The sequence below is a fragment of the Lynx canadensis genome, chromosome A2 (assembly GCF_007474595.2).
Source record: "Lynx canadensis isolate LIC74 chromosome A2, mLynCan4.pri.v2, whole genome shotgun sequence".
Lineage (NCBI taxonomy): Eukaryota > Metazoa > Chordata > Mammalia > Carnivora > Felidae > Lynx > Lynx canadensis.
In genome coordinates, this window is record NC_044304.2 from 844,359 (window position 1) to 856,568 (window position 12,210).

Consider the following 12,210-nt stretch of genomic DNA (forward strand, 5'->3'; position numbering starts at 1 on the left):
AGCAGGAGCAGGAGGAGGGGCAGCGAGAGCGGGAGACACAGAATCCGAAGCGGGCTCCAGGCTCCGAGCTGTCAGCACAGAGCCCGACGCGGGGCTCGAACTCACGGACCGTGAGATCGTGACCTGAGCCACTCAGACGCCCCCTTTATCATCTGTTTCTCAACACCTTTTTTGTACAGTTCATACACCATCCAACTTACGCAACGTGCATAATCCAATGGGCTTTGGTATATTGCATTATTTTAAAAATTAATAGGCAGTATCTCAGGGAGTGGCTTTTGCCCCGGTGAGCCAGGCCCAGGCCCAGACCCCCAGGAGCCCTTGTTACAAGTGCAGGTTTCCCGCCTGACCTGATGCCTGACCGGAAGCATCATGCCGAGCACCTTTCCTGTCACTCTGTGGCTTTCCTTGTAAGCGGGGAATTTGGACGCAGACATGTGCAGAGAGAGAGAAGCCACTAGAAGATGGAGGGAGTGATGTGGCCACAAGCTGAGGGCCACCTGGACCACCAGAAGCTGGACGAGAGGGAGGGCAGGCAGCCCCTCAGCACCTTGTCCTGGGACTTCGCTTCCAGAATGAGAATAAATTCTTGGAGGTTTAGGCCACATCCGTGTGTGTGTGTGTGTGTGTGTGTGTGTGTGTGTGTGTGTCACGGCTGCCCCCGGAGGCTCGCACGCCCAGGGCCGCAGCCTCTGTCCCCAGACCCCCAGCGTGGCCACCTGCCGTGGGACCCTCCCCTGTTGCTCTGTAAGTGCAGCAGCTGAGAGCCTTGGGGCAGCCAGCATTGTCATAAAATGCCATTTATTGCTACAGTGCTGTTATGTACAGGACAGCTCTCCAGGTCAACTTCAGGGAGGATTGCTTAAAAACATCCCAAGGAATCCAGCCAGCTGTGGTGACATCTGGATAAAATCATTTTTCTTAAAGAGCTTTTTTTTTTTTTTTTTTTTTGAAAACCGGTTACCTTGAGGCACTCAGCACACTTCCCCAGAATCGTGGGTCTCCCCTCCCCCAAGGCTGCTTACACGGAATACAAAGTCAGGTAGTGGGGGGGTGGGGCAGAGGCTCCTGGGCCCCCGCCTGTGAAACCAGCAGCAGAGTAGGAGGGGAACTGAGGCAGGTTCCCCAAAAGACACACGAGACCCACACAGGCCGGGGGTGCCAGCAAGGAGAGTCCCTCGCGAGCCCACGGCTCCTCACTGACCCCTGGCCAGTCTCGATCAGTCTTGGATGGGGAACCACCCAGTGGGAGGCCCCAGGGGACCTCGGGATGGGAGGTAGCTCTGGATGTCCTGCCTGGTGCTTCCCTTGCAGGCGCCCAGCTCCCTAGCCTCGGGGAGTCCCAGGGCTCCGGGAGTGCGTCAGGCTGGTGTGCTGCGGTGAACCCTGGGGTCCATACGACCCGTGTGGGTGTGGGGGTACAGGGAGGAGCCCAGCAGGCCTGATCTGCACCCAGAGATCAGACGGAGGGGCCAATGGTCCTGGCTTCCCTGGGGCTGCAGCGACTCCAAGGACAAGGGCTTTTCACTATAAGCCCCGGACGGTCCTGGGCAAGCTGGGAGGAGCTGGTCTGCTGGGTGACACGTGAGACCAGAGTGGGGACTCAGGGAGACCTGGGACCTGGGCCTGGGATAGGGCCACCAAGGGCCGAAGGGGCCCACCCTCCTGGTCTTATAGGTGAGCAAGCAAAGCCTGAGTGCTTTTTGGGGTCTGGGGACAGTCACCTGGTGGGTGAGGGCTTCTGAGCCAGCCCTGAGTGGTATGCAGGCCAGGTCCCCAGGTCAAAGGAACCGAGGACGGGGTCTCGGGAGGCCCTGGTAGTAGCACCGGGCTCAGCGGTATGGTCCCTGTGCCCAGAACACTGGTCCCAACAAAATCCGAGTCGGGGAGGCCTGCAGACTGGGAGGGCAGCTTGTGGGGTCCCGGGGAGGGACACGGGGGCCCCGCAGGCCGTGGGGAAGCGCCTGGGGACCAAGCTGCTTTCAGGGGCTCCTAGGCAGTCCTCATGGGAGGATCACTGCCTCCCTGCAGACACCACCCCCCTTCCAGAGGGAGGGGAGAGGCCGGCCCACCACTTCACAGTCTCTCCAAACCAAGGGAACCACCTAGACTCTTAAACACCAGCTGGGAGAGCAGCAGCTGGGAGACACTTTGTGCCCGAGAGCTCCCGGGGTTTGGGTGGGGGGGACCTCAGGTTTACAGTGGTCTTTTCAATACACTTTTAATAATCTGTTGATCGTGAAATGCAACGCTCAGCTCTAGAATCAGCAGCAGAAATAGCAAGAGACATGAGACTTTTATACAAAAAATTTGTTGCTTACAAAACATACGCAAAAAAGCTTAAAAAAAAAGATCAAAGGCATCCTTGTTGCTAATTTCCTAATACATTAAAAAAAAAAAAAAAAAAAAAAAAAAAAAAAAAAAACCTCCTAACTAACGTCCTTTGTTTTCCTTAAGAAAAGAGTCAGGCGTAGGCACGTTCGCCGGCTCGTCCAGAACCGGCCGGTCTGTGCAGCTTCCGCGTCCGGCGAGCGGCAGGTTCGGACTCCCCCGCGTTTTAGACTTAAGGCATTTTTTTGTCTCTTCTGACAAAGTGTGTATCTTGCTCACTTTCTGGTTTTGTTTACAAATAAAAAACAAAACAAAACTGCCCCTTTGGGCCGGGCCTGGGCTGCAGTTTCAGGATCCGTCAGTAAGTCCCCAGGTGTCAAGGCCGTGAGACCCGGGGGTGGGGGGCTCAAGGCCGGGGAGGGGCGCCCCCACCCCTGCCCCCTCCCCCCGGGGCGGTGCCGGCTCAATGCCGACCACAGGCGCGCACGGGGCGTGGGCCGGTCACTCGTCCCGCTCTGTCCCGCACTCTGTCCCGCGCGGCGCCCCTCTCACATGTGCCCGCCGGGGTTGTGGGGCTCACTCAGGCCCGGGTGGGCCGCCGAAAGCACCATCTGGGGGTCTCCGACCACGCCCGACACCTTCTCCTCTTCTCTGCGCTTCAAGCAGGCCGCTTTGGGGTTCAGGTTACGCTCTGGGGGAGGGAGAACAACGTGGGCGAGCGCCCCCTCCCGAGCGAGCGAGCGAGCGAGCGAGCGAGCGAGCGCGCGCGCGAGGAGGGGGCGGGGGAGCGGAGCGACTGGAGGCGGGGCGGGGGGCGGGGCGTGGCGGGGGCGGGGCCTACCTCGCACCTGCTGCTCCAGGCCCAGAATGACCTGCACGGCCTGCTGCAGGATGAGCAGCTTGGTCTGCGCCTTGTCCGACTTGAGGTGCATCTGGCACATGCGCCCCAGCTCCCGGAAGGCCTCGTTAATGTCGCGCACGCGCACCCGCTCCCGCGCGTTATTGGCCATGCGCCTCTCCCGGTCCCTCAGGTCTTTCTCCTCCAGGGACAGCACCTCCTCCGTACTGCTGGGTCACAGCACCGGGGCCTCTGTTAGTTACGTGGGGGGCGTGCAGGCAGGCACCTGCTGATGTGTGTGCGCGTGCGTGCTCGTGTGTGTGTGTGTGTGTGTGTGTGTGTGTGTGTGTGTGAGCACGTGCGTGCTCACGCCAGGAACGTGCTCATTTGTGTGCACAGGGCACACACTCCTGGAGCGGAGACCCTGGGCGTGTGCCTGTCTCTGTGCCCACCCTTGGGGCCGGCTGTAGGCAAGGCTGTGTGTGTGTGTGTGTGTGTGGTTCCTTCCAAAGGAGACCGACGTGTGACTGTTCCCAGAGAGGGGAGGTAGGGCCTGGGGTTCCCATCTGGGGATCTGTGGGGTGCAGGAGGGCATGCCTTGCCCTCTGCCCATTCCACATGCCCAAGGACTGGCCGGGAAGGCAGGGGAGGAGACCCGGGCCAGGAGGATCCCGGAATGATCTTCCCTGGCCAGAGCAGGCTACGAGTGCTAGGCCTGAGCTGACCGGACCAGCGTGGGTGGGAGAGGCAGAGGAGACTCTGGCTCAGCAGGCAAAGGCCTGACCCCCCCACCTCCTGCCCACACCGGACTCTGGCCACCCCAAGAGCTGGATGTGGCGTGGCCACAGGCGCCCTGTCCACAGGCCCCGACTCTGGGCTGGGAGGGTGGGCTCCCTGGGCCTTCTGCTCTCCCCACTACCGCGAACAGCCCCACCCGACCAAGCAGTGGCTCCGAGTTCCCGAGCACCTGCTGTGGACCGGGCCGCACTCACACGTGACTCTGGAGATCAGACACCTGCCTGCTGGGTCCAAACCCTGGCTCAAGCCCTACAAACTGTGTAGCCATGCGGTTCTGCCCAAGGGACTTCACTCCGCGCCCTTGTCAGTGGGGTGGGGGCACATCGCACTTGGGACACTGCCACGCTTGGTCCCGCGGAACGTGAAACCGACACGGCGAAGGCCCGGCTGTGGCGTGCGCCCAAGACGCGGAGGAGCAGCCCAGGCACCTGCATCTGGGCAGCTCCCTGCTGCCCTGTCCTGCTCCTGTGCTGGGGCGCTGCTGCCCTGCCCCCGCCCACCTGCCCTGGGCCTGAGCGGATCCTGCCGGGTGGCGGCGGCGGCGGCCCCCGGAGCCCAGGACAAGCGCGCAGACCAAACTGACAGGCCTGAGGCTGGCGCACCCCTTGGTTTCCTTTCTTCCCTCAAGTCCCGACTGGGGGGCTTTGGGGGGAGGAAAGACCCCCAAGGTCGCAGCCCTGCCATCCGGGGCTTGGGCAGCAGGTGCGAGGTAAGGAGGGGCTGCCGTGGAAGCAAAGGGTCGGGTGGGCGGAGATTTGGGGAGGGGGGGGGTGGCGAGAGGCAGAGAGCAGAGAGCTGGCGCGGGGAACACGGCGGGGGGGTGCCCACACCACCATGGAAACACGGAAACCTCAGAGCTGAGGGGACAGCAAGCCGGGTGGGCTAGGGCCCCAGCTCCGGTCCAAGCGACAGCACTGCAGGAAAGAAAGGGTTAACGGGCGCGCGGGAACAGGGGCGTTAAGGAAGCAGCTGAGATGGGGAGCCAAGTCCCACGGGGGTCTTTCTGGATCCACACACAAAGCCCTGGGAAACGGGGTGCGGGGACCCCCACCTGTAGATGGGGTCTGACGGGGTCTGACGGGCTGACATGGCCCCAGAATGTGTCTGCTGGGAGCGACAGTGACCTTTGCCCTGGGGCACAGGGGCCTCAGCCAGAGAGCTACAGGCTTCCCAAGAGGGGGAAGGGCTGGGGTGGGCGGGGATCCCCAGGGACGCAAGTCAAAGCTGCAGCGTCCGGGCCTGCAGGGCTAGGGGTCCGAAGACGGTCCTCCTGTGCCACAGGGGACCCCGGAGCCAGGCTAGGCGGCCCTGGTCAATGGGGGGGGGGACAGCGACTGGGGGTGGGGGGGGGGAGGTCACAGCAGGGCAGGACGGTGGCTGCAGGAGAGGGACAGTCACAGCAGGGGAGGCTGGCTCCAGGAAGTGGGGGGAGAGCGAGGGCAGCAGCGGCGGGGGGGGGGGCGGCGCCCCCACTGACCTCGCACCTGCTGCTCCAGGTTCAGGATGACCGACACGGCCTGGTGCAGGATGAGCAGTTTGGTCTGGGGCTTCTCACTGTTGAGGTGCAGCTGGCACATGCGCCCCAGCTCCTTAAAAGCCTCATTGATGTCTCGGACCCGCAGCCGCTCCCGAGCGTTATTGGCCACCCGGCGCTCCTTCTCCCGCTCAGCCTTCTGCTCTGGGGGGAGAAGGTCGTCCTCGTCCTCGTCCGGGCTACGGGGGGGAGGGGGGGGGCCCGGGGGCCAGAGGGAGACAGTGAGGCGGGGGGGGCAGGCGGGGGCCCGCCGACGGCCTCGCGGTGTGGGCGCCGTGCGCGCGTGCGCGCGTGCGCGTGTGCGTGCGTGCGTGCGTGCGTGCGTGCGTCCTGCGGGGCGGGGCGGGGCGGGGGCTGAGGGAGGGCTGGCACCTGGTCCGAGTCCGGGGGGGCTTCAACTCCTTCTTCTCCTCTTCCGAGTTGTCAGCCACTGAGGCGTCCTCCTCGTCCTCCTTCTCCTCCCGTTTGATCTCACCGGTACCCGAGACGGCACTGGCGCGCCCGAGTCCTAAGACAGGCCTGGGGTTAGGGTCCGGGGCACCTCCAGGGCCACTTGACCGATCCCTTCTGCCCCGTGTGAGCTGTAGTGAGCTCTCCTGGGAGAGCCAGGCCTTTGTTTGCAAAAACAACAACAACAACAACAACAACAACAACAGAAACCAAAAACCCAAAACTCCCCCCAACAAAACCCAATGAAACAGCAATAACAAAAAAACAAAAAACACACCCAGAATCAGGTCCCTCCCTCACGCCACAGTCATCAGTTCCAGACAGACCAAGGTCTGGTGGGAGAGGGGATACTCGACAACCTTTAGAAGAAAACGCGTGGAGACTCTGCCATGACTTAGAGGTGGGGGAACTAGTTCCTGAAATACTAAAAGAGCTATTCTCGAACGAAGAAAGAAATTGCTAAACTCAACTATATCCATTGAGAATTTCTGATTACCAGGATACCATACCAAAAAAATAAGAAAATACGCCACAAGCAATACTTGTCACGTACAAATCGGTGAAGGCTTGGGCTCCATAATACGTAAACAGCTCCTACAAACCAATAAAAGGACCAGCGGCTCAACAGGAAAACGGACGGTTCCCAGTGGGCAATTCATATACAAGGAAACGGCCACGGCACCACACCACGAAATGAGAAAATGCAAATCAGGATCCGGTAAGCCATTAAATCGGCGGACTCGGCAGGACCTAACAACTTGGAAGGACTGCCCGTGGGAGGGAAGTTGGCAGGGCCAGTTTGGGAAATAATCTGGCATTATCGGAAGGGTACAGGCAACCCCCGATCCCCACAACCTGGAATCACACTCAAGAAACTCTTGGGCACAAGCTTCGGAATGAGGCAGAAAGCACCGCACGACAACAGAGTGCGAGACAATGTAACGGTCTACACTAGGGCCAGCGCCCATCCTCAGCCACCGGCACCAAGGTGGCCCTCCCAGCCAGTGCATCATGCCAGCAGGGTGCCAACTTCACGAAGCCCAACACCGCACGATGAAATCTAGGCTTTGGGGTGCCTGGGTGTCTCAGTCGGCTAAGCGTCCGACTTCAGCTCGGGTTATGATCTCTTGGTTCATGCGATTGAGCCCCGTGTCAGGCTCTGTGCTGACAGCTTGGAGCCTGGAGCCTGCTTGGGATCCTCTCTCCCTCTCTCTGACCCTCCCCCGCAAAATCAACAAATTAAAAAAAAAAAAACACACACACACACACACACAGGGTTTAAAGGCACACAGCAATGTTGAACTTGGAGCTCTGCAACACGTGAACTGGGAGGGCAGGGCCAGGTGGGGGGGGAGGGGAGGACTCGGGGATACAAGATTCAGCTCGTGGAATCCCCCCAACACACCACGGACATCGGGGCATCCTAGGCACTGTGAGGGGTCAAGCAGCATCCCTGCCCCCCCCCCCCAACTCAATGCTAGGAGCTCCCCAGTTGCGATGACCACACACGTCCCAGATACCATCCAGTGTCCCCTGAGACCCTCGGCATAGAGTGATAAAAACCAAGACATGCAGAGGGGGCGCCTGGGGGGGCTCAGCCGGTTAAGCGTCTGACTTCGGCTCAGGTCATGATCTCACGGTTCGTGAGTTCGAGCCCCACGTCGGGCTCTGTGCCGACGGCTCGGAGCCTGGAGCCTGCTTCGGATTCTGTGTCTCCCTCTCTCTGCCCCTCCCCCACTCACGCTCTCTCAAAAAGGGGTAAACCAAAAAAAGAGACAGAGACAGAGAGAAGCTGCCCTGACGTGGGCTGCGTGGCCGGCTCCTGGGGGCTCCAGACAGCAGGTGGCACTATCGTTACCCACGTCCTGTTACCGTGTGATGTGGCATTTTCCACAAGGTGGGCACGTGATGTGTGCACTGCCCAGCAGGCCGGCCCCTGTCTGGACCTCGGTTTCCCCCACCACAGTGGAGCCAGCGTCAGCATGGCACATGGGGGGGCGTCGCCCCCCCTCCCCCCCCCGGGAGGCCTCCAGCCACAGCAGGAACGATGCCTACTGGCCACGGGCCTCCCTCCAGCCGCGTTCAAGGCAGTCACCTCCTCGGTCCTTTCCCTGCAAAGTTCACACCCCACGGCCACCGGCCACGACCCTGACCCCACGTTGTCCAGCTTGGGGTCCTCATCTCAGGAACCTGTGGTACAGTCGCCCCACCCCCCACCCCCAGCCCTGAACTCCACCAAACGCCGAGGAGGCCTGGACCCCACTCTGAACTCCAGACCCGAATCCCACCACCAACCCCGCATCTGAAATCCTGTGGCCTCTGTGCCTTCCGAATACCCGGAACTCGCCACCGCGCCCCCCCCAGGCCCAGCACAGTCCCCTCCACCCTGGATTTCAGGTGCCACACGGGTCTGTTCTCCTTGCTGCCACCAGAGGGCACCCGTGAGCACCGCGTCTGGCAGGTCCCTGCCCTTCCCACAGCCATCTAGGGCTCTCCTGGTGCCTCGGGGTTAAAGCCCGGTCCTCCCCCAAGACCCTGCGAGACTTGCCTGGTCCCCTCCCCTTTCTCCCCCTCACTCAGCACAGGGCTCCTCACTATTTCTTCAACACACCATCACCCAGCCCCAGGGCCTTTGCACACGCCTCACTCAAGTACCTGTCAGCTTTTGCTCCTGCCTATCTCGGCTCAAACGTCACAATCTCGCACCCCTTCTTCCCCGCTTTTGCCCCTTTCCTTTTGCATCGAGTCCACTGTTGATCTTCCCCACTCCAGTGTCACCCCCGCAGGGACAGGCTTTTTTGTTTAATTCTCAGTTCACCCCCCAGCGCCGAGAAGAGCCCCAGGCGCACAGCTGACGCTGAATGCGTGTGTGCACGTGCCGGGAACCCCCAACGAGCGAACGTGAGGACATCACGCTCCACCTCCCTGCACGAAGGAACAGACAGGCTGACCTTGCCGGCCTCCTGAAGGGCCTCCCAGTGCAAGGTGTGGGGGATGCTGTGTATGGTGGGGGGCCCCACCCCGGGGCCTGGCAGAGAGCAGACCCCTGGCCTAGCCCTAGCCTGACGGCTCTCAGCAACTCTGCCACCGTTTTCCGGAAGACGAACCCCGTTCACGGGCACACCGCCCGCTGACCGGGCCTCGCACAGGACGTCAGGGCACAGCTGACCCCAGGGCGCCGGCCACCCCTTCCACCGTCCCAGCCAGGACGTGGAGGCTTACCACTGTAGGAGTCTGGTGGCCGAGAGAGGTCGGGGAGGGGGCCGGGCTGGCTGGGGAGGGCTACGTGGCTGTGCGTGAGGTTGCCGCCGCCTGTGGGCGTGTCTTCCGAGTGGCCGCCTCCCACCTGCAGGCAGGGGAGACGGCTGGTCAGTCGGCCAGCCCACCTTGACCCCCCCACCCCCGTCCCCCTCAGCCCGCCCTCGGACAGCACTCACCAGGCTGGCGTGTCGCCCACCCAGGGGCAAGACGGGGCCGGGGAAGCCGGAGGCCAGGGCCCCGTGGCCAGGCAGCAGCCCGTGACCATCAGCTGCCGTGCCCACCGCGTGACTGCGCAGCACGTGGATGGCCTCGTCCAGGCGGTCCTCTACCTTGTTCTGGAAGGGGGTGTTGGGGAGCTGGTGAAGGGCCCAGACTCGGGGACCCTGCACGGTTCTACTCCACCGGCCGGGAGGCCACAAGCACGGTCCACCAGCTTTGTTCCTCCCGCCCCACGAATTCACCATCACCGGGGCGTCTGTCCTATAAATTCTGCTGGTCATGGGAGACCGAACGGCCCTCCCGGTACATGGTTTCGAAGTCACAGAAGCCGGTCACAGCAGACACGCTGAGCCACCCTCACGGGCGACCCCTCTATCCCAGGAACAGGTATCCCTACCGATGTCACACCTACGAGGACCATGCCCCGCCCCCAACCCCCCCCCCCCCCCCAGGAAGGCTGGGGCAGGAGGCTCACCAGGCTGTGACGACCCCCATCGTAGCTGGGCGATAAGGCACCGGGGGCTCCTGTTCGGGTCCACTGAGACGTCCCTGGAAGGGGTGGGTGGTGCGTCAACAGGGGCACCCGTGGCTGGGTGTGTAACCAGCCAGATGGGAGCCGGAGGGAGAGAGCGGGTGGGGAGGCGGCCAAGGGGACGGTCACGCCCGGGCCGGCCACCCGGGGACCCTGATGCCCGCAAGGCCGGTCTCAGGGCCAAGTTGGGAATTTAGCTCCGGCGGGGAGGCCAGGCGGGGCTCCCGGGAACCCACCGTCTCCGAGACCCACACCCCGCCTCCCACGAGGAAGGCAGCCCGGGGGCACACGTGGCAGGAGTCTCAGAAGCCAGAGCAGGGCAGTGGTTGACCCCGGGCCCCTGCACGGGCCGAGGTGAGGCGAGGGCCCCTCGGGCTCCCTGCCGCACAGGTGAGGGCCTGCGGGGTTTCTAACAAAACCACCCGGCCTCCCCGAAACTTCACAACGAGCTGATGCCCGGGTAGGTCTTCCTGGGAACAGGAGGACCCATCCCCCCCTCGGCAGGGTCAAGCAGAGGGTCGCGCGACTGGTGCCTAACTATCGTCCAGGAGGTGGACGAACACCGACACGTGCGTGACCCAGAGTCCGGCTGCGGGTCTCCGCCTGCCACTCTGGTGGGTGGACCCCGTGCCCTGGCCCTGCGAGATCCCATCTGCCCCTCACGGCTCACACAGCGCGGACTGGCTCAGAGATCACCTCTCTGTCCCAGAGAGACAGCCTCTCTGGGATGCCCACGGGAACACGAGCTCCGGGGCAGGTGGCCCAGCCAGGGCCGGGGTACCGGATATAGCCCCCCTCCCCTCCCCAGCACCGCACACAGACCTGCCAGGCCCTGAGGGGAGCCCACGGGGGTCGAGGGGCTGGAGGAGAAGTTATTGCTCGAGTGATCCGGGGAGTAGATCTGCGACAAGGAGGAGAGATGGGGCCACCCGCCGCATGGTCAGGGGCAGGCTCGGGCTCCCGGCTCGCCGGCCCCGCCTCGCCCGCCACCCCGTCCCACGCCTCACCGAGGCCAATGCCTTCCCGAGGGCGTCCCCAGAGCTGCCGGCCGACGTCCCGCGGGAGCCTGGGGGTGGAGAGGCGAAGCCCCACGTCAGGGACGCGGCGGCCCCGGCACCCAGCCGGCCCCATGCCCGGCTGACGGGGAGCCCCCGTGCGCTTGGTCCTTCCGTGCCCGACACAGGCGCCCTCGCCCGGCACCGGGCAGCCCGGCCTGGGTCTGGGTTCTGGCCTGGGGTCCCGCCACCCGCCTCCACGGAGACTGACGCAAAGCAAAGCGGGACCCGCCCTTCCAGAAGCCGTTGCGCCCACAACGCGGACACAGAGGGCGGGACTGGGAGAGGGAGGCGGCAGGACGAGGTCGTACCCAGGAGGCCGTCGGCCCCGCTGACGGGGGGCGTGTGGCTGGGGGCGCTGCCGTAGGCGGCCGCGGGGGCCAAGGAGAAGGTGGGCACCGCTGGCAGCCGTCCGTTCACCTCCGCTCCGTGCAGCTGGTAGCCCTGGGGGCGGGTCAGGCGGGGTCAGGCGGGGCGCCCCCTCCCCCCCAGCCCCCCACCACCCAGGCCGTACTCACCATGCGCTCGTGTGGCTGCAGGCTGCCGAAGCCCCCGCCCAGCACAGGCCCGAAGCCCGCCTGGCCCGGGGGATTCCAGAGCTCGGCCGCAGGCTGCAGGCTGCCATCTGCGGGCGGGGGGGGGGGGGGGGGCAGACGGTGAGGCGGGGGGGGGGGGGGGCCGGCCCGGCCCCCTCAGGCAAGCCCCCACGTACCTGCCGTGTAGAAGGGGGTAGGGTAGGTGCCGCCAGGGGTCTTGGCGGTTGGGTAGGCGGCGGTGTCCCTGCTGTAGTCGTCACCTGAGCTGGACGGGTACACCTGTGGGCAGGTGGGTGCGGTCAGGTGGGGGGTGGGGGGGGGGGGGACACCCCACCCCTCTATGCAGCTGAACTTCCCCAGCACTGGAGGCTCTGGTGGCGCCCTTACTCCTCTAGTTCCTCCCCTCCCCCCTCCTGTCCCCCCCCCCGCCCCCCCAAGTTCCAGGCTCTGGCACCCGAGGTCTTTGCAGACGGGACCCCCTGCCGAGAACGCCCCCCACCCCCCCTCAGTCCGGAAGATGCTCTCGGCCCATCAGAGCAGAACCTGGCTGCGATGCCCCCAGCCCTTCCTTCTTCCTCAGCCCCCGGCACCGGAGCCCCCCCAAGGCCGCAGCCCTGACCACAGAAGACGTGGGGGCCTCGGAGGCGGGGCCCTGG

General features: G+C 63.9%; 1 protein-coding gene across 16 annotated transcripts in view; it reads right to left on the reverse strand.

The window, feature by feature from the left end:
• Window positions 1–930: 930 nt before the first annotated feature.
• Window positions 931–12,210, reverse strand: part of TCF3 (transcription factor 3) — a 32,375-nt gene continuing 21,095 nt past the window's right edge. Inside the window, exons 9-19 of one of the 16 annotated variants that reach the window (XM_030335883.1) lie at window positions 11,731–11,833; window positions 11,537–11,643; window positions 11,330–11,462; window positions 10,971–11,029; window positions 10,786–10,864; window positions 9,907–9,980; window positions 9,389–9,547; window positions 9,174–9,297; window positions 5,874–6,009; window positions 3,173–3,396; window positions 931–3,022 (exon numbers count right to left, since the gene is read on the reverse strand). In XM_030335883.1, the coding sequence (XP_030191743.1) occupies window positions 2,880–3,022; window positions 3,173–3,396; window positions 5,874–6,009; window positions 9,174–9,297; window positions 9,389–9,547; window positions 9,907–9,980; window positions 10,786–10,864; window positions 10,971–11,029; window positions 11,330–11,462; window positions 11,537–11,643; window positions 11,731–11,833 (1,341 nt within the window). In that variant the 3' untranslated portion in view covers window positions 931–2,879. Of the gene's footprint in view, window positions 3,023–3,172; window positions 3,400–5,444; window positions 5,681–5,873; window positions 6,010–9,173; window positions 9,298–9,388; window positions 9,548–9,906; window positions 9,981–10,785; window positions 10,865–10,970; window positions 11,030–11,329; window positions 11,463–11,536; window positions 11,644–11,730; window positions 11,834–12,210 lie in introns of those variants that run through there. The other 15 variants (XM_030335873.1, XM_030335865.1, XM_030335932.1 and 12 more) reach the window with 15 other exon arrangements.